We start from the raw sequence: 25,126 nt of genomic DNA, 5'->3' as shown, positions 1-25,126 counted from the left end.
CTTCTGTATTTTTCCCTTAATGTTTCTTCTTTACTTTATTGATTTGTATTTCACTCCCCCTTACCCAATGTTATGAGTATGTTAAAAATTTAATTTCAATCCCGTGTTGTTTTTTAAATTTTGTCTTTTATTGTATTGTTACCCATCAAATGTAATTTTTAAACTGTTCATCGCTTAGAAGTATGATTAAGCGATTAATCAAAAAAACTTTTAAACTTGAAACTTCTGGAGTCCTGGGCTTACAATTGATCCATGCAGACAAGCAAGTCACAGTGCTCCAATCATGTGACTAGGCATACCCGCTAGGCAGCACTGAGTGACCTGTGGGAGTTGGTAGCTCAGTGTAGCCGTCAGTTTCCTGTGGCCCCCTCCTGTGATGAACTACTGTATTTCCAGCATTGGTAAAGGTCCAGCTAGAGGGGGGAGCACCTGCATGTCTCTCGACACTACTTCAGCGACAGTGGAGCTGCAATCCTTTGAGTGCAAGCAGTGTTTCTCATACTGCAGCTCCATAGGGGCCTCCCAGTAGCACACAGGCTCTCTCCCTCCCCCCATAGCACACAGACGTCTGGCTTTTACCCCCTAGCACACAGGCAGATGGCTCTTCACCCTCCTCCCCCCCCCAGCAGGTATCTGGCTTTCTCCTCACCCCCCCCCCCTCAACAACACACAGGCACCTGGCTTGCTCTCTTCCCCCCCTCTATAGGAGTGCACAGGTGTCTGGCTCTCCCTTTCTCCTTGCCCCTCATGGCATCAGGTGTCTGGCTCTCTCTCCGCACCCCCTATAGCACAAATGCATCTGGTTCTCCATCCCCCCCTTTGCACACTAGTGTCTAGCTCTCCCTTCTTCCCTCCCCTACCCACACAGGCATCCAGATATCACTCTCTCACCCCCCCCCCCCCCATGGCATAAAGATAAACCCAGCTTTCACTCCCTCACCCTTCTTGTGCTAGACAAACATCCAACTCTATCTGACCCCTACCCTATTCCCCTGTGGCACAGACAGCCAATGCTCTCTCCATCTTCTTCCCTTCTCCCCCACAGCCCTGGCACAGTGAGGATCACAAGCAGAAAGAAATGAGAGCCACTGTGCATCAGGCTGCATCATTCTCTGCCACTTCAGTGCTAAATGCAACATTTGAACAATGCAGTTCAAATGTTATATTCAGCACTAGGCAACTGACGAGGAGGTTGTTGCCTGACATAGCTGCTCTCCTTTGCTTGCAATCTGCTGTAAGGTGAGAAGAGAGCCTACTGCATGATGATGCTAACTTTCTGCAGCTCCAACTGAGCTGCCCACTGGCCTGTGTTGCATCAGGTCCAATTTCTTTTTTGTTGCTATGGTGACCTGGCACCTGGGTTTTGTTGAGCCCTGGTCTATGACAATATAATTTTCATAAAATGAGAGTCATATGTAAGCTTCTAAGGCGTGTATATCTTACTGTTAGATTAGTAAGTTGGGTTGTTGTTTTTTTTTGCTGAAAATTACCTTTCTTCCAGTCTTCCTGTGGTGCTTGCAGGCGTTTTGGTACTTTGCAGGTGCAGAGTATGTGCAGTACAGAGGTGATGAAAATGAAATCTCTACCTACTGTTCACCCAGTCTGCCTTGTCCCTGGCATATACAATTCCTCTCTACTGAATGAAGAATAACTGGTATCTTAGAGATCTGGTGGTAAGAAGAATAAACAAAAGAACACCATGATATCAGACGACAAATTATATTAGGGTGGATGAGTAGCACCATTTGGTAAAGATAGAATAGAGTTAAAACACATAAAAGGCCTGCAGGAAATGTAGAATCTTTACAGTTCACAGTAGATTTATTTCATAAACTACACATCATAACAGTTTACGAAGCTATAAAGAGTGAAAAGTTGAGGAAGGGAATATAAGAGAAGGGAAGGCCTAGATTACGAATAATCAAATAAAAAACTATATCAAATAGAAGAAAGGGAAAGGGAGGGTTAAAATCAAAACTTTAATGTCTAAAACACAATGGAGGAGGTACCAGAAAGAAGACACAGATTATGTGATGACATTGCTACCTAAGGGTTTGCAGACATACTGTACAGTCTGCTTAAATCTGGAAGGTCTTCATAAACATGTTTTTAATAATGGATTTAAATTTTAAGAGACAATTTGGGACTAAGTTCAAGAGTTAATTTATTCCAAAAAATGGAGCAACTTTAAAAAAGCATGGTATGCAAGCTAGATGAGATTTAATTTGCAGGTGAGAAGGGATGATAAGATTCTGTTGTGAAGAATGTAAAATACATGTGGGAAAGTAAGGTATAAAGGTACACCCCCATGAGAGATTTGAAAAGGGTGCACAAGAATTTTGTACATTATTTGAAAAGAAATAGCCAATGTTCAGTAATTAGTAGAGGAGGAATGTTTTTTGCCACCATAAAAAGTTTTACTGCAGTATTTTATGTTAACTGTAAGTGACACATGTGGTAGATGTATATGGCATTGTAGTAATCCAAATGAAAGACAATTAGAGAATGCGTAGATGAAGAAATGATGCATAAAAAAAGAAATGATGCATAAAAAAAGGAACGTTCAAGTTGAAAGTGGTTCATCACAAAAAATGATGTTTTCACAACAGAAAAACATGTTTAGAGAAACTCAAGTGGGACTCGAGGATCACTCCCAAAATCTTAATGGAAAGCTTAAGTGGAATTTGAATATCATTTATCATGGGAGAGGAGCCAGTTGGGGGGAAATAGAGCAATATTTTTAGATTAATTCAACTTTAGTTTACTACAGGCCAACCAATCAGAACTCTCCCCCTTTTACAAAACCACGCTAGCGTTTTTAGCACTGGTTGTGGTAGTAACAGCTCTGACACTCATAAAATTCCTATGAGCGTTGGGCGTTGTTAACACCGTGGCAGGTGCTAAAAACCGTGCTACGGTTTTGTAAAAGGCGGTAAATTTGTTTGAGATTGTCTCAATTATGTCAGTGAAATGATCAGGAAAAAGAAGCTGGACATCAGCATAAATAATGAAAGTCACTTCCAAAGTTTGTAAAAGGAGTGCAACAGGGAACACCACATGTAAGGTCATAAAGTTTAGAAAAAAGAGGCAGAGCAACAACTTGAAAATATCTTTGAAGATAATCCTGAAATCCAGTGGGATCCCACTAATGCTCACGTGTTCTAGGCACTTTAAAGGAAAAGCATGATCCACTAAATCTAAAGCAGTGCTAAGGTCAAGAGAAACCAGTAATACTTCTTTTCTATCATGCATGCTGTGCACAAGCTTGTCGCAAGTGCACATGCTCGGAGGCCCTTCAGACGTGACCCCGAACTCAGGGCCTTTCCAAACCCGGACAAACTTGATGGGTTTTGAAAATCCATCTGGGCACCCTGGTAGTCCTCTAAAGAGAGGACATGTCCTGATTTTCCTGGATGTCTGGTAACCTTACTCAGAACTTTCTACTGAGCTCTGGGGGAGCAATTCTGCTCTGGTGCTGTCAGATGACATCACCCATGTATACCTGATTGTTGACCGAAAACAAATTTTCTGGTACTGCCCTACGTTGACATTGATTTTTTTTACAGGGCCCGTTCTCAATTCCTTCTGTCTGTAGAGAGCAACAAATAAATCATGCTTGAGTTCCATTATTTACAAAGCACCACACAGCAAAGAAAGTAGCAGTCATATGGTGACACCAATAAAAGATCAAAGGTTATAACAGTAGGAGGTGTAGCCAGATAGCAGGGGAAAGAACTACTGGTGCTACAATTAAATCTTCAGGCAGCTGTCAGTTGCAATGAGGTTAGTATGCTGCTGTCAGCCTGTCCTAGAAGCTGCCTCTCTGCAGGTTCCACCTATGTGGGAACAGGAAGTCGCTGCAGAGAGGCAGCTTCTAGAGCAGGCTTTCCTCATTCCAGGACAGTTTGAATTGTGTATCAATGGGAAGTTCTTTTGAGATGTGCTAAATGGTGTTGAGTGATTTGAAACCTCACGAGTAACCTCCTTTTATCTGTTTTTAACCTCCTGATATCTGTTTTTAACTCTGAGCTACAGCAGTTTTTGTGAAAGTGTGTTTTCATGATCAGCTATTTTTCATCAAGTGCGACGTCAATGAGCAGCGCTAAGGCATAAAGTTCTGTTTTAAATTGGGTAAGACCGCTACAGAAACTATGAAATGTTAAAAGTGGCTTATGGGGAATATGTCATGAGTTGTGGAAGGTATTTTGAATGGTATTCACACTTCTAAAGTGGTCACGAACTGGAAGACCATCAACGTCAACTGATGATGATCATGTTGATCAAGTGAGGGTTCTTGTGCATGCTAATCGGCGATTTAACTGTTAGAGAATTGGCAGAGGAATACATCTCCATTGGTTCATGCCACAACATTCAGAGAAGTTGGGGATGTCTTGCATTGCAGCAAAGTTTGTTCCACGGTTGATGACTGATGATCAGATCAACCACCGTGAATTTTGACCCAAAATTGTGATAACAGTTCTTCCCCAACTTCCTCACTCCTCTGACTTGGCCCCTGCTGACTTCTTGTTTCCTAAACTTAAATCCATGCTGAAAGGAAAGCAATTCGACACCAATGAAGACATAAAGCAAAATTTGACACAGCAACTTTTGTTGATTCCTGAAGATTTATTTATTTAAAAATTTATATAGAAACATAGAAGATGACGGCAGATAAGGGCCATAGCCCATCAGGTCTGTCCACTCTACTGATCCACTCCCAAGTCTACTATCCTAGGGATCGCATATTCACCATGCAGTTTACAAAATTACATACAAAACAACTTAAGCTCCATCACCAAACGATTGGAGAACAGGTTTAAACAAAATTAACAAACAGTTGTATTTTCAACATTTTCTTGAAATTCATCCTCCCAGCACAATATTGCAAAATTCCAGGCAGCGCATTCCAAAGCTTAGCACTTGCCACAGACAGCATTGTTGTCCCAATCCTAACATGAGAAATTGACATCCTACCCTCTAAACTCAATTTCATGCTATTTTCTGATCTCAAACATCTTCTAGGCTGGTAAATTTTTATTTTTTTAAACCCTGTTAGAACCATTGGAGAAGCGAAATACAAATCTGGTGTTTGACTGAAAGAATCTTAAAATGGGTAACCAATGCAATTGTTTAACATTGGAGTTGTGTGTCATTCTTAAAACCTCAGTAATCAATCTTGCAACAGAGTTAATTAACATCTGCAGTGCCCTCATCTTCACTTTAGCAACTCCCAGATATAGAGAATTACAATAATCCGCCCTACTCAGGATTAATGTGTGCACCACACTACAGATGTCAAATGCTGGCAACAGCGGTTTTAATCTATATAGCAATTGCAATTGCATAAACCATCCGAATTGTTTTCAATATTATTTGTTTTTCCATAGTAAAACAACTATCCAAACATACTCCCAGTACAGTCATCTCTCTCTTTTTTTTTTTTTTTTACCAACAATCTCTCCCCATCACAACAACACTTTCTATCTCAGTTATCTCTTTGGATTTTCACAATCATCACTTCCGTTTTGTTGACATTTAATTTCAAATCATGTTCGTCCATCTATCTCACAACCATTTCCATATATCATTGCAAACATTGCTCAGCGTTAAGGGCATCACATACTGGAAAAACAAACAAAATATCATTGTTATATATTCAAAGAAGACGTATAAATATTAAACAAAATTGCAGAAAGAGCCGAACCCTGAGGTACTCCCCTTTTAACTTAAACAATTCTGGAAACAGTTTGCCCAGTCCTAACTCGCAAAGGTCATTCTTTTAAATAAGATGTAAACCACTGAAAAACATCTCCCGTTCATCCTAAATGTTTCAATTTCAACAGCAAAGTATCCAGATTTACTGTGTCAAATGCACCCGATACGTTGAGCAATGATGTAAGATATTTCGTCCATTTATCAATCCCTTCCCTTAGAACCTCAATCACTGAAAGCAATAACAATGTCACACTATGTGCATGGTGAAACCCAAATTGAAACAAATCAAGGCAACTATTTTGTTTAAGGACTGTTTCCAGAAGTGGAAGTGACGGGAAAAGTATATACATAGGGGAGTACTTTGAGGGGACCAAATGGAATAAGTTATAAGATTGTTTAATAAATTTTTATAAAATCAGTCCTGGAAGTTTTTGAATAGACCTTGTACACCAGAGAAGCTTCTACAGTACACTTATTTTGATTTTTGAGCTTTCAGTATACTATGAGAAATTGATCGTATTAGGGGATTTTAACATACAGGAGAGGTTCTTGAAGATAGGAAGTGAGGTAAAATGAACAACTCAAACAGTGTGCAATCCTCACTCAGCAGGATAAACCATTCAAAACAGAACAGACCAACTTGTGACGTTCTTCAATTTTCTTTATTCAAAAGCTTTTCTTTTTTCTTATCATTCTTGCTCAAATGCCCTTTGGCATTTGAGCATTGGAGCAAGAATGATAAGAAAAAAGAAAAGCTTTTGAATAAAGAAAATTGAAGAACGTCACAAGTTGGTCTGTTCTGTTTTGAATGGTTTATCCTGCTGAGTGAGGATTGCACACTGTTTGGGATTTTAACATACCTATTGATCAGAAAGTGAGAGGAATTTATAAGGTTTTTATTGAATCAATGGAAGACATTAGGGGGGGGGTTCAAAAAATTGTTGAAAAAACACATATTCAAGGTAACATGTTAGATTTAATTTTTTTATCTGATTCTTTCCATAAGATGTGGAAAGAGATTATACCAGTTGTATGATCTGATCATCATCTTATTCATTGTAATTTCCAAGTGGACCAAGCTTTAAAAATTGAAAAGGAAAATATTTTTAAAACGTTGGTTTGAAAAAAAGAGATGATCAAGTGACTGAGATAGAAAATAAAGTTTCTACATTAATACCAGTCTATCAGGAATTAGAAATAGAATAGAAAGTAAATGCTAGGTTTGAATATTAGGATTACATGGTGGAAACAGAATTGCTTGAAGAATATTGGATGGATAATTAGCAAGAAATAAATAATTCCATCAGGGACTTTTTGAAGTAAGATGCCAGCTACGCCAATTACAAGGACAAAATCATTTTGTATAATACATCAGGATTTGATATATGATCATTCATGGAATGACCAATAAGAATATTCAGATGATTTTCATGGACATAATTAGAGAGTGATATTGAAAATTCAAGTGAAAATGTCAAGAATTATTAGCAACTGGGTTGTATATTTGAGTGTGTGGGTGGTGGTTTTTTTGGGCTCATGTCAATGTAAAGGCACTAGATTGATGTGTTTTAATGAATCTGATTTTGCTTGGTTTTATTATGTTTGTAGGAATCCAATTCAATATATATTTTTAAAAAGGGGAATAAATTGAGTGTATAGCTTCTTTAGATAATAGAGCGGGTCTCAACAAAGTACAAACATAGTTACAGTAACATACATGACAACCATCATAAAACATCAATGAAGCACCTACGGTAATAGGCATGTATTAGAATGCTCAAATATTATGCTAGATATTATGCTAATGCTGTTCTTACAATGAAATATCTTATGGGACAGGCACATGGGATCCCTTAAGGAGAAGAGGTGATAGTGGATGTTGCGGATGGACAGACTGCTCCATTTGGCCTTTATCTGCTATCATGTTTCTATGTAGCTGAGGAGCCAAATGCAGCTGAAATATATAGAGAAGAAAAGATGAGTAGTACAGAGTGGATAGCTAAACTGAAGGCAAACTATATTGTACAGGTGAGGACTCTCCCATGGGGACTACCACTTCTCCCATGCACCACGCCCTACTGGTCAAGGCAGAGGTGTTTGGGTTCTCTCTCCTTCCAGATTTCAACCTCTTCTCCCACCCCAATCACACCACCCTTCCTCATTTGAAGTCCACTCCGGCTATTCATTCATCTACCTCTCCAGATAGCAGTCATTTATCATCCTCCAAGTCCCCTTCCTCTTGTCACATTGAGTTTTACTTCTGGCTTTCTGTTTTCCTTGATCCATCTTCTCCCTCCCTCCTTCCTGGGGATTTTAACATTCATGCTGACGATCCCTCTGACACTTATGCCTCTAAGTTTCTTGCCTTAAACTCCTCATTTGTCCACTACCCTACTTACCAACATGGCCACTGCCTCGATCTTTTCTTCTCTAACTGCTCCCTAACTTCTCTACCTCACTGTTCCCCATATCTGCTCATCATCTGATAAGCTTCACTATTACTCATCCTCCTCAGTCCTGCCCAGTCATCACCAACAGGTTTTGAAATCTTCAAGCCCTCGATTCTTCCATGCTCACCATGACTGTCACCTCCACGATATTATCCAAGTCTGTCAATGAGACTGTCTTGTTGTACAACTCTATTCTCTCATCTTCACTAGACACCCTTGCTCCCCACTCTGTCAGGCATACCAAACCTCAGCTTTGGCTCACTCCCAGTATTTACTACTTACATTCCTGTACCTGCTCTGTCTATCTCCTTTAGCTTAAATCTCTCACACATGCTAACTTCCTTCACTTTAAATTCATGCTGACCTCCTTTAATTCTGCTCTCATGCTGGCCAAGCAAGATTACTACATCCAGTTAACTAACTCCTTTTCTTCCAACCCCTGCCATCTCTTTGCCGCACTGAACTCCCTCCTCAAAGTATCCCCTCCTCCGACCCCTCCTTTACTTCCTCCCTAGATGATGGCTAAATACATCGATGACAAGGTTCACAGGATCATCTTTGAATTTGTGACAAAGTCACATCCTTTTCCCCTTTCCTCCAGCCATTCTCCTGACCTTCCAGTTCCCATCATCCCTTCTTTCTTCATCCAAACAACTCAGGAGGAACCTGCACATCCTCCCCTTGCTCGGTCCCACCCTCTCAACCCTCCTTCAATTCCCGCCAACTTTTCTTCCTTCTCTGAAATCATGGAGGAAGAAACCACACAACCTCTGTCCACCGCCAAGCCTACTACATGCCCCTCTAACCCTATTCCCACCCCTCTACTTGACCCCATCTTACATAGTGTTATCCCTGCTATCTGTTATATCCTCAACCTATCCATTTCCACTGCAACTGTTCCTGATGCCTTCAAACAGAAGGAGGTTAAGCTGCTTCTCAAAAAACCCTCACTGGACCCTACCTGCCCCTTCAACTATAGCCCCATCTCCCTTCTTGCATTCCTATCCAAACTACTCAAGCCTGCTGTCCACCGTTGCTGCCTTAGCTTTCTTTCTTGACACTCTTGATCCTCTACAATTTTGCTTTTGCCCCATACACGCCACAGAGACTGCCCTTACCAAAGTCTGCAGTGACTTGTCCTGGCCAGCTCTATGTGCCTTTACTCAATATGTATCCTTCTTGACCTGTCTGCTGCTTTTGATACTGTTAATTACTACTTGATAACTATCTTTGCTTGGATTCCACAAATTTGTCCTCCTGGTTTGCCTTCTACCTCTCCCATCACACCTTTACTGTATGTGCTGGTGGATCCTCCTCTGCTGCAATCCCGCTAGTGGTTGGCACACCCCAGGGCTCTGTCTTAGGCCCTCTTCTCTTTCTACATCTTTTCATTTGGTGCCCTGATCTCCTCCCATGGCTTCCAGTATCACCTATATGCTGATAACCTATCTACACCTGAGATTTCATCTAAGATCCAAGAAAAAGTCTCAGCCTGTTTGGCTGACATTGCTGCCTGGATAGCCTGCTGCCACCTGAAACTAAACATGTCCAATACTGAACTGCTCTTCTTTCCTCCTAAACTCCTCTCCCACCATTCTCTGTCTCTATAAATAATACTGTTGTTGTTCCTCTCTCCTCTACTTGTAACCTTGAAGTCCGAACTCCGACTTCTCATTTTCTACACACATCCAACAGACTTCTAAAACCTGTCACTTATATCTCTACAACATTGCCAAAATTAACCCCTTCCTCTCTGAGCACACTCCCTAGACCCTTGTCCACACCCTCATAACCTCATGTTTAGACTACTGTACTGCAATTTACTTCTAACAGGTCTTCCACTGAACTGCCTCTCTCCCCTGCAACATGTACAAAACTCTGCTGTACGACTCTGCCAACCTCGTTACACTCACTTTACTCCTTTCCTTAAATCACTTCACTGGCCCCCTATATGCCTCTGTATACAGTTCAAACTCCTATTACTAACCTACAAGTGTGTTCATTGTGCAGGCCCTCAGCATCTCTTGTCTCTCCTTATACACCTCCCCAAGAGCTCTGTTCCTCAAATGTTGCTTTTATCTGTACCCTTCTCCTCCACTTCGAATTCCAGACTTAATTCCTTTCATCTCACTGCACTATATGCCTGGAATAAACTACCCGAGTACATCCACCACATCCCTTTTCTTTCCTTAATCAAAAGAAGGCAGAAAGCCTTCGACTCATAACCCTACTCTCCACTACCCTTTGTTCACTATCCTAGCCAGCAATTTAACCCATCCCCTCTAACTGTAACCCCTATCCTGTTTGTCTCGATTGTTTAGATCAATGTTCTTCAACCTTTTGACACCTATGGACCGGTGGAAATAAAATAATTATTTTGTGGACCTGTAGTTGAAGAACACTAGGGTAAGTCATAGGGCAGACCTCGCCACCATAATATTACTAATTGTAACACCATTTTTTCCATTCATATTTCATCTATCTCTACACACAAAATAATCTTATTAACAACACATTATGGTTAACCACAAAATTAAACTACACAAAGCACACTGTATGCTTCTCAACATTCATTCCTACCAGAACACAAATAACTTCTATGCAAATATGGGACTAAAAACTAAAAGTACTAATATATACAAACAAACCCTAAGATGCAAGACTCTGCAAGCAGTACAACCCCAGAGAAAAAGAAACAAATGCATTTCTTCTTGAACAGTGCAAAATACAGACAGCAGATGTAAATTCTCAAAATTGACACAATTCAATCACTAAATTTAAAAGTAAAATCATTCACCCTACCTTTGTTGTCTCTCTCCCTCCATTCTGTGCTTTACCTTCTGGCCTGCTCCCACCTGGCCATTTTATGCTGTTCCCGGTGTTATCTTCGGGTCGGCTCCCTCTTCCTCACTGACGCAGTGCACAAAGCCATGCGCATCCCACGCCTCATCTGGAAGCCTTCCATCTGACGTGACGTCAGAGAGAAGGCTTCCGGTTCAGGTGCAGGATGCGCGTAGGAGCACTGCAGCACTGAGGAAGAGGAAGCCGGCCCGAAGATTACGCCACATCGATCGCAGCGCGGACCGGCGACTGACGAACACTGTCACAGGCCCAATGCATGTGCCGGCCCTGCGGACCAGCATCAGTCCGCAGACCAGTGGTTGAAGAACACTGGTTTAGATTGTAAGCTCATTCAAGCAGGGACTGTCTGCTTTGTGACTCTTTACAGCACAGTGTACATCTGGTAGCACTCCAGAAATAATTAATAGTATTAGTGAATAGGATATGAGGAATCGGTCTTAGTTACAGGGAGTACACCAAGCTAATCCAGGTGGGGGTGAGTAGATAGTCATTTTATTTCTCTGCTTGAGCCACTTGAGTTTTCCCCATCTTACAGGATCTTGCTGGTCTTTTAGCTTAGCTTTACATTTACATTAATTACCACTGATATTTCAGTGGTTTATTCAATTATGGGGCTCATTTTTAAAACCGAAAAACATCCCACAAATAGCACAGAGCAGATAATGGACATTTTCTTCACAAGAATGTCCACATCACTATTTTCAAAACTCATTTTTAAGATGTTTTTCTCCATAGTTTGTCAATCTCAAAGGGGCTTGTTGGGGCCATATTTTGGGTGGGACTAGGGTGGGCTTATGGTTTGGATGTTTTTCTGCAGTAATGGAATATTGTAAAAATGTTTAGGGCAAAAAATAGGACTTTTTTTTTAGGTTAGAGTTTTTTCAATAATGACTAAATGCCAAAAAAGGACCCAAACTGACCAGATGATCATTAATCCCCCAGTGGTCATTGAGCTTCCCCTTCTCCAAGAGATGAACATGACGGTAAATAACAGGATCTATGACAACTACAGATATATAATGGCCATAAGAATATAAGCAATGCCTCTGCTGGGTCAGACCTGAGGTCCATCGTGCCCAGCAGTCCGCTCACGCGGTGGCCCAACAGGTCCAGGACCTGTGCAGTAATTCTCTCTCTATCCCCTTTCCAGCAGGAAATTGTCCAATCCTTTCTTGAACCCCAGTACCGTACTCTGCCCTATTATGTCCTCTGGAAGCGCATTCCAGGTGTCCACCACACGTTGGGTAAAGAAGAACTTCCTAGCATTCGTTTTGAATCTGTCCCCTTTCAACTTTTCTGAATGCCCTCTTGTTCTTTTATTATTCAAAAGTTTGAAGAATCTGTCCCTCTCTATGCCCTTCATGATCTTATAAGTCTATCATATCCCTTCTAAGTCTCCTCTTCTCCAGGGAAAAGAGACCCAATTTCTTCAATCTCTCAGCGTATGAAAGGTTTTCCATCCCTTTTATCAGACGCGTCGCTCTCCTCTGAACCCTCTCGTGTAACGCCTCTTAGAACAGCAAGCAGGTCTCTGAAGTATCACAATCTAACTAGTACACTTGTGGTAGAAAGTGTGAGGACCCCAAACCACAAAATATCTACTGAACCCATATGTAGGTGACAGCTGTAGGCATAATAGCTATTGTAGTGGTGGTGTTGGGTAGAACAAATTTTTTGCTATTCCTGAAAGGGTTCACCTGCTGGTCTCCAGACAGCCCAATGGCTTGTTTTTGTGTGTGTTTTCCCTTGGTCATTTTTTGTTTGAAAATGACATTTAAAGAAAGATGCACTGAAAATGAAAACATCTAAAACAGAATAATTTTCAAACCAAAAAGATATACATTTTCTGGTTCAAAAATGACCATTTTGGCACTGGAATTTTTGACGTTTTTGCAAAATTTAGACATCATATTGAGAAAATGCCCCTCCACATCTATTATCGTTATTTATACACAATTGAGGAGACATCTATACAAGACATCGTATTCAGATAACTGAAGCTTCATAATTGTGATTTTGGAATCTTAGGGCTCCTTTTACAAAGGTGCTTTAAGGCGTGGAATAGCGCACGCTAAAATGCGTGCGCTAGCTGCTACCACCTCCTTTTAAGCAGGTGGTAATTTTTCAGCTAGCGCGCAGTAATCTTATGTGTGCGCTAAAAACGCTAAAGCACCTTAGTAAAAGGAGCCCTTAGTATATATTGCTCAACAGATAGATATATTTTATGAGTGTTTGTGCTTTCTTATATTATTGTCAATAAGTATTGCTACTGTCTTTAAGAGTTTAATGATCGATGGAAATAAATGAAAATAAGAAATAATGGTCTGAAGGCTTTTGCAGGAATTCTTGTGATGGTTTCAATTGACTGGATTTTTTTTTTTTTTTAGTGAATTCTGCTTGCTTTTCCTCTCTTGTAATATATAAAGCAGGTTCCCAGGAGATTTTAGGTTAAAGGAATCCAATAAAATGTGACAAATACCATTCTGTCTTCTATTCTCCCTCCTGTCACTCACAGACTGGCAAAGCATACGGGTGAACTATTTTTGGTTCTCTAGGAAAGCAGCAAGCTGTGTATTCTCTCAATTAATCCACTTTGCAGTCTAGTGCTGTCTGCCTGGTGTTTACATGGTGATGCAAGACTTCTTTTACCCCATCGTTTTTATTTCTACAAACCAGTTACGTTCTCCCCCACCTTACAACCTCTCAATGATCCCTTAGCTTAGCTGCACTCTGCATGAGTGAGTAGCAGTACACAGATTAGCAGCAGGTTTCCATTATCTAACCAGAGATTGAGGAGGAAAAAAAAGAGAGCGAGAGAGAGCGAAAAGAAGAGAAAGAGGTGACAAGGGATTGACAGCGCTGCCCTGACCTCCAAAGAAAAAATGTATTAGCTGGATAAAGAAACTCCGTTCATGATTTGGGATATTCTTCTGACTGGAAGCAAAAGGACCTAAAGGATGGGGAATATCAGCCGACTGTCTAGAAGATTTGCTTATTTCCTTTGCCTTTCATCTATGCTTCTACTGACTGAAGGGAAGAAGCCAGCTAAGTCAAAATGCCCTGCCTACTGTACTTGTACCAAAGATACTGCTTTATGTGAAAACGCCAGAGATATTCCTCACAGCTTTCTACCTGAAGTTATTTCTCTGTAAGGGTTGTAAGCATTTGCTTCATCTAATTTATGATATAGGGAAAACAGCTCCTGTGTTAGGTGTTTTCAGTGTGGCTGTACCGATGCTTTCCAGAGCAGATTTCTCTGGCTGCTAAGTCAATTTGATTTAATGCTCTTTTTAATGTTTTATTCCTCTGTTTCACAGTAGCTTATTCCAGGTATGTTGTGGCACGTTTTCCCAAACTTGCATAGTACATTTACATTTTATTTCAATTCTAGGCATTTGTTGCAAAGGAATGACAGTGTAATATATAAAATAATATAACTGAATTAATGTGCCCGTTACAAGACTATTTTCTCTGTTTTTCTTTTCAGATCCTTTGTGAGATCTGGTTTTACTGAAATCCCAGAAGGGAGTTTTTTACATGTTCCATCTCTGCAGCTCCTGTAAGACAATTTATCCTGCAATGACTTCAAAGCCTTAATATTTACAGCATGCTTTGGGATATAATAGATAATAAATGGAGATTTGGGATGCATAATAGAAAACATGTCGGTGTTTTATTGGTGAGGTACCATTGAATGGAAGATGAAATCATGGATTAGCTGATTTGTTTCAGTGATTAGTCACACATTTTTTAATTTGTTTGCTGGGAATGATTATTTGCTGAGGCTGGTAGAGGTAAATGCTACAGCTTTTCCCCTGTGATGGAGGATGTGTTGCTCAAAAGTGGGATGTGCAAAAACAGTAAAGGCTGTTACTGGAGGTGCCTGAGCATTGCAGCAACCATTGCTATAATGCTGCAGTAAAGCCGTCTGGATGTAGTATCTTTATTATTCTGCACTGATCTGCGATGGATTTTTTTATTTGACAAGTGTCTGTAGAATGCTGTTATGAATTCTCAGAAAATACTCGTATAAACAGTTCAGCTGACTTAATATTTTAAGGAATGAACCACTCTAGTTCAGTTGCTGACCAGAGAGATAATATTTGTAGTCATATATGAAGCTCTGCAAGTTCTGTAGGACTACAGTTTTCAAGTACAGCTAGAAGATGTTTTCCGCCAGTTGGGCAGAAGAGAGAAATGATTGCAGATGAAAAGACTTCACTTTGTGCTACTTTGTTTGGGATATATGATTAGAATTGCAAGTTCCAATTTTCCTAAGGACTAACAGTATTTAAAAAGCATTTAAAATAAAGGGGTTGATAGTGTGTGATTTAACTGGGTAGGAGTGCCTAAGTCTGAGGCAAAATCTTCAGCACTGCATAGCTGAAGAGTGCCACTGAATAGCTGCACAAACCACCGCGGTACTATCCAAATAATGCCGGGGATCCAGGGTCAGAGCAAAGGCACAGCTTGAAGTTATCCGGATATCGCTGGTATTCAGCGTCAGTGCCTGGATACTATCTGACAATACGGACCACATAGGTGGCAGTCTTAACCTGTCCAGATAGCTAAATATCATCATCTAGATAATGGAGTGGGGAAGTAGTCTAGTGGTTGGGGCAGCAGCCTGAGCACCCTGAAGTTGCAAGTTCAAGCCCTGTTCTCCTCCCTGTGACCCTGGGCAAGCCACTTAACACTCCACTGCCCCAGGTACATTCATCAGATTGTAAGACCACCAGGAAAGATAGGGAGAAATACTTGAGTACCTGAATTTTTATTTATCTACCACTTATAGTCTAAGTGGTTTACATTCAGGTACTTAAGCATTTTTCCCTATCTGTCCCGGTGGGCTCACACTCTACCTAATGTACCTGGGGCAATGGGGGGATTAAGTGACGTGCCCAGGGTCACAAGGAACAGAATGGGATTTAAATCCACAACCTCAGGGTGCTGAGGCTTTAGCTCTAACCACTGTGCCGTACACTCTCACTTAGGCTATAAGCAGTGTATACATACTGAAATAAAAATAACTTGTGGCAGCCACTGAAGACTTGGATATTCATCTGAAGAAGAGAGGTGTGGCCTGACACTGAATATCCAGTCAAAGTCATCCAGCAGAGGCCAACATTTACAAAAACAAATGATGCAGGCATGGCAAATCCACTATGAGAGGCACTTATAATACACTGGAACCCTATAGGCATTGAATCAAAGATTAGGTGTATATATTCAGTTTCTGGTTTTGGTTTGGAAATTGTAATGAACTGAAAATATACTCTATGGCCATCCGTATCAAAGATAATATTTGGTTCTTTTATTTATGTCCATAACTCATCCCCTTTTTTCCCACACAACATACATCACCTGATAGCAGTTATGAATGACAGCTTTCCTGAATCTTGCCACAAGGCCCATGTGGTATAGTATATTAAACAGAACAGTCATATGAATATATATAAGGCTATATAATCCTTTGGACAGAGTTCTGTTACAAAGTTATATGTCATCAGATTGTAGTATCAGTAACTGAATGAAGTCCCATTTGCGGTGGAATGAAGGCATTGCCAAGTAGAACCTGGAGGTTATTTTAGAATGCTTGTGTGGCAGATTTATGGATGTGGATGGCCCTGTTCATGTAGGTAGTGATTACACTGTGCAACAGAGGTTTGGGGGCATGAATTGAAGTGGGTGTTCTATAGTGATTTGGGGGGGTCGCTGAATTCAAAATTGACCTTAATTTTTCAGTATAACCCTCTGATTTTTGGCAAAAGAGCATTATAATGCAAAAATTAACATTTTCGCTATATTTTCTAACACTTGGAGTAAATGTTATAACAATCTGTGACGTATTAAAACAGTTTGCCTCAAATTAGATTTCCCCCCCCTGCCCCCCTCCCGATTAATCTTGGAGAAATGATATCAGGGCAGATGGAATTCATCGATGCTGGCTGACTATTGTTGGACATTAATTAGAGATGCTCCTAATCTCGTTTATAAATGTACTTCAACAGCAAAATGATTCTAGGAAATAATATTTATAGGAACTCTTAAATTGGCACAATGCATTACATTATGACTTCACATGCTAAAAATATTTGTGATTTGCTCAAAAACTATATGTGACAGGAGAAAACTAAGGCTATTTTCATACACAGGAGGTCATATTCTATAAAGTAAACCTCCATTTTCTTCTTGCTCCAGAAAAAGTTAGTTTATTGTGCAGTGTTATAGATCAACCACTACTTAGATATGTGTACCCACCGCATGCACAGTTTTGAAGGGGGTATGTTTCTGGAAGTGCTTTGTATGTGTCGGAAAAATATACATGTATTTCCTATTTTGTAATGGCAATACATGTATTCTTAGGGAGAAGAGGAGATAGTGGATGCTGCGGATGGACAGACGCTCAAAAACAATGCTTTCAATTGAAACCACACAGGGGCAGACACACTAAACTATAAATCCTCAAAATAAAATAAAGTATATTGTGGTAATGTGAATGAAAATGAAATCGTGCATGGTCCTCAGTATTCACAACTCAGCGGCACCTGCTGAGTATTAGAGTTGTCAACTGATTAGCCCAAAAGGGTCTACTGAGCATGATGCATCCTTGGACCTAATGTGCTAATTAAAGTTCAAAAAATGCAAAAAAATCAATACAACATTATCACAATAGTGGAATGATCCCTGTGAGGTGAATTGCAAAATCAATATATTCATTTGTCAGAAGGGAAGTCCCCCTAATCCAACGCCCAATTCAGGGTAGTTCATAAGAAATAGGTACTTATCTCCGGTGGTGTTTTAAGTCCCAAATAGATGGTAAATTGAAAAGTCCATGCTAAATCAAAGCTCTACAGAGCTCTGTTACGGAGGAAAACCTCCTCCTTCAGGAGCAGCGCACTGGATACATAGGGTTGATGCCGGAGGAAGACTGGACTTTAAATGACTGAATGGTAATGGAGCTTCACTTTAATTAGCACATTAGGTCCAAGGATGTATCATGCTCAGAAGACCTTTTTGGGCTAATCAGCTGACAACTCTAATACTCGGCAGGTGCCAAGCATCACCTGCAACTACTTCATATGTACTTCTCATGCAGTGGCGTACCAAGGGGGGGGGCGGGAGGGGCGGTCTGCCCTGGGTGCCAGCCCTGAGGGGGTGCTACCGGCCTTGCCGTTCAGTCCCCCCCACCCCCGAAGGACCGCTCGCCCCACTGACCTTCCTGCACCACCTGTGAAGCAGCCCGCAGCAGGATCGCGACGTCAGCGATACCTGAGCTGCTTGGGCGCTGCTTCCTGCGCCGCGTTCCTGCCCCTCCTCTGACGTCAGAGGAGGGGCGGGACTGTGGTGCAGAAAGCAGCGCCTAAGCAGCGCAGGGATCACTGACGTCGCGATCCTGCTGCGGCTGCTTCATAGGTAGTGCAGGAAGGTCAGTGGGGCGAGCGGTCCTTGAGGGGGGGAGACTGAACGCCAAGGCCGGGAGCATAGGTAGTGCTGCTTCATAGGTGGGCGGGGAGGCCAGGGGGCGAGCGGTCCTTCGGGGTGGGGCAGGCAGGCAGGCAGGCTTTCAAGGGGGAGGGGGGTGACAGGCAGGTAGGCAGGCCTTCAAGGGGGGAGGCAGGCAGGCCTTCAAGGGGGGAGGCAGGCCTTCGGGGGGTGTGCAGACCTTCAAGGGGGAGGGACAGGCCTTCAAGGGGGGCAGGCAGGCCTTCAAGGGGGGGACAGGTCTACAAGGGGGTGGGACAGGCCTACAAGGGGGTGGGACAGGCCTTCAAGGGGGGGACAGGCCTTCGTGGGGGGGTGCAGGCCTTTAGGGGGGGTGCAGGCCTTCAGGGGGGAGCAGGACTTCTGGGGGGGTACAGATCTTCAAGGGGGTGCAGGCCTTCAAGGGGGGGACAGGCCTTCAAGGGGGGGACAGGCCTTCAAGGGGGGACAGGCCTACAAGAGGGTGGGACAGGCCTTCAGGGGGGGTGCAGGCCTTCGGGGGGGTGCTGGACTTCTGGGGGGGTACAGACCTTCAAGGGGGTGCAGGCCTTCAAGGGGGGGGGACAGGCCTTCAAGGGGGGGACAGGCAGGCAGGCCTTCAAGGGAGGACAGGCCTACAAGAGGGTGGGACAGGCCTTCAAGGGGGGTGCAGGCCTTCGGGGGGGGGTGCAGACCTTCAAGGGGGTGCAGGCCTTCAAGGGGGGGACAGGCTTTTCGGGGGGTGCAGGCCTTTGGGGGGTGCAGGCCTTCAAGGGGGGGACAGGCAGGCAGGCCTACAAGGGGGGGACAGGCCTACAAGGGGGAGACAGGCCTACAAGGTGGTGGAGCAGGCCTTCAAGGGGGGGACAGGCCTTCGGTGGGTGCAGGTCTTCGGGGGGGTGCAGATCTTCAAGGGGGGACAGGCCTTCAAGGGGGGGACAGGCAGGCAGGCCTTCAAGGGGGGGGGACAAGCCTACAAGGGGGGGACAGGCCTTCAAGGGGGGACAGGCCTACAAGGGGGTGGGACAGGCCTTCAAGGGGGGTGCAGGCCTTCAAGGGGGGACAGGCAGACCTTTAAGGGGGGGGACAAGCCTTGGGGGGGACCCTGGTTTAGAAGTACATGGAGGGAAGGGGGTGTTCAAAGAGACGTGCATATGCCAAACTTTGGGGGGGGGAGGAAGAAATAATGGGTCTGAAAATAGAGGAGAGGGAGAGAGATGATGGACCATGGGATTTAGGGAGGGAAGGAACAGAAAGGGAGAGAAATTGGACACAAGGGATGGTGTGGAGGAGGGATAGAGATACTGGATAGGAGGTTAATTGGGAAAAGGGAGAGATGGTGGACTCTGGGGTGGTGGGGAAGGAGGGAGAGATGCCTGATGAAAGGGTAGTTAAGAAAAGGTGGATCTGTGGAGGGAGATGAAAAAAAGGAAAGATACCAGACTTCTTGGGGAGGGAAGGGAAATGGAAAGGGAGGACAGAGTTGGCAGATGGATGGTTAGCATGAAGAAAGAAGGAGACCCTGGCAAGCAAGTTATCAGAAGAAAACCAGAGCCTTGGACCAACAAGATTTGAAATATAACCAGACAACAAAAGGTAGAAAAATTAATTTTATTTTCTGTTTTGTGATTATAATATGTCAGATTTGAAATGTGTATCCTGCCAGAGCTGGTGTTGGACTGCAAACGTTAGCTAGGATTTAACAGAGAGAGGAAAAGTCCTTTTTGTTTCTTTATTTTATTTACACCACAGCGCCAGTGTGGTTAGGAGAAGCCAAAGGGGGTGAAAAAGCTATAAAACCCACCAGGAGTTTTGAAAAAAATCACCCAACTGGGCAGGAAAATCGAATTGAAAAACCAATTCAATAGGCTGAATCGAATCGAATTTTTTTTCCTGAATCTGGCAGCATTAGTTTGCGCTACTGTCTTAGACTTTAGGACCTGGGATTGGGGAGAGATGGCATCCTCAGTACTTTATAATGCAAGTGAAACGAGGATTTGGTCAGACTTTTGAAGGGTCTGCAGAAAAAAAATATTGTATAGGCCGGGGACATGAGACAGCAGGAAATGGGAACTTTTCTTCCTTCTATTTTTGTGAATGGAAAGGCTGAGGATGTCAGAGAGTTCAGTTAAAATATGTGCTTTATAAAAAAAATATAATAATGTGTTTTATAAAGTTTATAGCATAGCTGGCCTACCCAGTGAGGTGTTCCTAGTGGTGGTGGTGGCAGCGTGTCAATGTGTTGAGAGGAAGAGGTGGTCTGGGAAATTCTGCTGAGCAAACTCTGGGCCCATTTCCACCCCCCAGTTAGTCCACTAAACTCAACTGGTTCACACACTGAGTGGGTCTTTGGGTGTTGTTTTGGGATCTCTTCCAGTGGTTTATCAGTATCTCCTTCTGGTCCAAGGAAGGAAACTTGACCTACAGAATATGTTTGTAACAGCGCTGCTTGTGTGGCATTAGGCTATGTAGTGATCGAAAGAAAAAAACAGACCTTTGCACATTTTTGCACTATATGGTGGGTGTATGAAGAGATTCACATTTCCTGCACAGCTAAGTCCATGTGAAGTTACCTTGTGCTGTATTTGACATCTAGCAAGGTCTCTGTTTGAAAGGAAAGATCTAAGCTTAAAAATGAAGTGGCCAGAAGTTATGGTAAAAGCAGATAGTGTAGCTGGTTTTAAGAAAGATTTGGACAAATTCCTGGAGGAAAAGTCCATAATCTGTTATTAAGACATGGGGGAAGTGTCTGCTTGCCCTGGATCGGTAGCATGGAATGTTGCTACTCTTTGGGTTTTGACCAGGTATTAGTGTCCTGGATTGGCTACCATGAGAATGGGCTACTGGGCATGATGGACCATTGGTCTGACCCAGTTAGGCTATTCTTATGTTATGTTCTCATCTGTAGGGGCCTTTGTTTTCACTTCTTATTTTAATGTATTTTTTTTCTGGGAACTTATCAGTGTTTTTTATAATGGAAACAAAAATGGAAGAGAATTAATGTGTGTGGGATGAGGGGGTAACTAATTTCTTCAGCTAAATAATTCAATCCACTTCAAACAGACATAGGAGAACTCACGCACCATTCACACACCCTCCAACCAAAAACGTCAAAAGAAAAAAACTGTTCGACAACCTCCTAGCCATTCGAGCTGCAACACTCGACCCCCAACTCTACAACCAATTGACATCGACCACATACTGCAAAACCTTCAAAAAGAAATAAAAACCCTTCTATTCAAAAAACACATAAAACCAAACTAACACAATCAGAACTGTCCCAAGCATCACCTGCAACTACTCCATATGTACTTCTGATATCATGACAATTCAGACATAATTTATGTTATGTTATGTTTGGAATAATGGTTACATATATGAGGTTCAATAAAAGAATATTTTCACTCCCTGTTTCTATTCTGACCATTTATTCCGTTTCATGGTCATTACAAAAAATATTTTTTTACATGGGGGGGTGTCAAAAAATGATGGGCCCCGGGTGCCACATACCCTAGGTACGCCACTGTTCTCATGTCATGACAATTCAGACATAATTTATGTTATGTTATGTTTGGAATAATGGTTACATATATGAGGTTCAATAAAAGAATATTTTCACTCCCTGTTTCTATTCTGACCATTTATACCGTTTCATGGTTATTACAAAAAATATTTTTTACATGGGGGTGGGTGGGGGGTATCAAAAAATGATGGGCCCCGGGTGCCACATACCCTAAGTACGCCACTGTCAGCAGTCACTTCTTTTTGGATCGTCAAATCCAATCGGTGTTTCTTCTGCTTAGTGAATCGATCGCTTCCTACTTTTGCATGCCATTTCCCCTCATTTGCATGGGTGGATCAGATCGGAAATTGATCAGGAACTATTTAGTGAATCAGGTCGGGGAACTATCACAAAACCAGTAAAACTAGTTTTGCGATCGTTACAGGATTGGTAAGTTTAGTGAATTTAGCCCTTAGTCTATTTGAATATAACCCACCTTGAACTTTACTGAAAAATGAGTGAGTTAAATCCAAATAAAAAAATATCAACATGTATATTACCTGGCACCCAAAACAGCTACATTTGCTAAACAGATCTATCCTCTAGTACTTGGGTAAAGTACTGGAGTGCAGTCCAGCCTCTATGAGATGCGCTGGCCACCTAGGCAGAAAAAGATGGTGGCCAACGTGATGCCAATTTTTAAAAAGAGTTCCAGAGATAATCTGGGAAATGATAGACTGGTGAGTCTGACATCGGTACCAGGCAAAATGGTAGAGACTATTATAAAGAACAAAATGACAGAACATATACATAACCATGGATTAATGAGAGAAAGACAACATGGATTTAGTGAAGGGAAATCTTGCCTCAGCAATCTACTGCATTTCTTTGAAGGGGTAAATGAGCATGTAGATAAAGGTGAACCGATTGATATTGTGTATTTGGATTTTCAAAAGGCATTTATCAAAGTACCTCATGAAAGACTTCTGAGGAATTTAGAAACTCATGGGATAGGAGGTAATGTCCTATTATGGATTAAGAACTGGTTGAAAGATAGAAAACATAGAATAGGTCTAAATGGTCAATATTCTCAATGGAAAAGGATAAATAGTGGGATTCCCCAGGGGTCTGGGCTGGGCCCGCTGCTTTTTAACATATTTATCAATGATCTAGAGATGGGAATAACGAGTGAGAACTAAATTTGCTGATGACACAAAGTTGTTCAAAGTTGTTAAATCACAAGAGGATTGTGAAAAATTGCAAGAGGACCTTGTAAGACTGGGAGACTGTCAAAATAGCAGATTACATTTAATGTGAGCAAGTGCAAAGTGATGCACGTGGGAAAGAAGAACCCAAACTATAGCTATGTGATGCAGGGTTCCACATTAGGAGTCATTGTCCAGGAAAAGGATCTAGGTGTCATCATTGAGGATACGTTTAAACCCTCGGTTCAATGTGCTTCGGTAGCTATAAAAGCAAATAGAATGTTAGGAATTATCATGAAAGGAATGGAAAACAAAGATGAAAGTGTTATAATGCCCTTTTATCGCTCTATGGTATGGCTGTACCTCAAATACCGTTTGCAATTCTGGTTGCCGTATCTCAAAAAAGATGGAGTGGAATTAGAAAAGGTAAAGAGAATGGCAACAAAAATGATAAAAGGTATGGGGCGACTTCCCTATGAGGAAAGGCAAAAGTAGATAGGGCTCTTCAGCTTGGAGAAAAGATGGATTAGGGGTGATATGATAGAGGTCTATAAAATACTGAGTGGAGTGGAAAGGGTAGATATGAATCACTTGTTTACTCTTTCCAAAAATACTAGGACTAGGGAGCAAGCGATGAAGCTATTAAGTAGCAGATTTAAAACAAACCGGAGAAAATATTTCTTCACACAATGTGTAGTTAAACTCTAGAATTTGTTGCCAGAGAATGTGTGAAATCAGTTAGCAGGGTTTTAAAAAAGGTTTGGATAATTTTCTAAAACAGAAGTCCATAAGCTATTATTGAGATAGCTTGGGGAAATCTGTTTTACTATTTGGGATCTAACTAGGTACTTGGGACCTGGGTTGGCCTCATTTGGAAAGAGGATGCCTGGCTTGATGGTTCTTCGGTCTGTCTCAGTTTGGCAATTCATATATTCTTAAATCTAGGCATTCACAATTTACAAGTTTTTAACAAAAGGCTCTCTGAATGTAATGTAATGTAATGTAATTTATTTCTTATATACCGCTACATCCGTTAGGTTCTAAGCGGTTTACAGAAAATATACATTAAGATTAGAAATAAGAAAGGTACTTGAAAAATTCCCTTACTGTCCCGAAGGCTCACAATCTAACTAAAGTACCTGGAGGGTAATAGAGAAGTGAAAATTAGAGTTAGAGGAAAAATAAAAATAAAATAAACATTTTAATAAGACAGCATTGATCTAAATACTTTGGAAGGTAGACGAGAGGAGAGAAAGGAATAGAAGCAGAAGGGGGAGCCGTTGAACAGTAGAATTCTGGAGAAATTTAAATGATAGAAATAGAACAAAATAAAGACAAAAGGCAAAACAATAGATAAGATTAAAGATAAATCATAAGCTGGAAAGAAAAATAAAATAAAACTTTGTCTTCAATCCACGGTTTCAGCGTCACATTCCTGGCAGGTTCGGGTCTGTGGGTTCTTGGTGGTTGCGGATGGACCCGCTGCTGCTTAGGTGTAAAAGCAGTTGTTTTCCCAATGCTGCTGATATTTAAAAGCAGGCAGATTGATCTCTCCAACAAATTGTATGGTGAAGAGCATATACGTCTGGCTGGATTGGGACAAAAGCTCTCGATAAAATACCCATAAGACCATGGGAAATACACATGAAGCTGGTAGCATGTATAGTGGGAATGAGATTAAACACATTTTTTTTAAAGAGTGCATGACTAGGGGCTCTGAATGTTTTAAGTAAAAGCACTTACATATATAGGCAGCTGATTTTGCGACCTACGCATAAATGCTGTCATTTACACACATAAGTTCCATACTGCTACCTTTGTTGTTTTGATTTTACTACTTGGCTTCCTACTTGCTTTTTGATTGAAAAGGCAGAATGCAATTTAATGTACAAAACTGGATGTCCAAGGGGAGCCAATTACGGAGCCAA

The 25,126-nt window shown here is 41.8% G+C and overlaps 1 protein-coding gene across 1 annotated transcript in view; it reads left to right on the top strand.

Annotated features, from left to right (window-relative positions):
• Window positions 1-13,712: 13,712 nt before the first annotated feature.
• The window catches only part of LGI1 (leucine rich glioma inactivated 1), a 54,871-nt gene continuing 43,457 nt past the window's right edge, over window positions 13,713-25,126 (top strand). The window contains exons 1-2 of the mRNA XM_033943530.1: window positions 13,713-14,175; window positions 14,515-14,586. Of these exons, the coding sequence (XP_033799421.1) occupies window positions 13,985-14,175; window positions 14,515-14,586 (263 nt within the window). The 5' untranslated portion in view covers window positions 13,713-13,984. The remainder of the gene's footprint in view (window positions 14,176-14,514; window positions 14,587-25,126) is intronic.

This window comes from Geotrypetes seraphini, chromosome 4, assembly GCF_902459505.1.
Source record: "Geotrypetes seraphini chromosome 4, aGeoSer1.1, whole genome shotgun sequence".
Lineage (NCBI taxonomy): Eukaryota > Metazoa > Chordata > Amphibia > Gymnophiona > Dermophiidae > Geotrypetes > Geotrypetes seraphini.
This window is presented reverse-complemented; position numbering and strand designations above follow the sequence as displayed.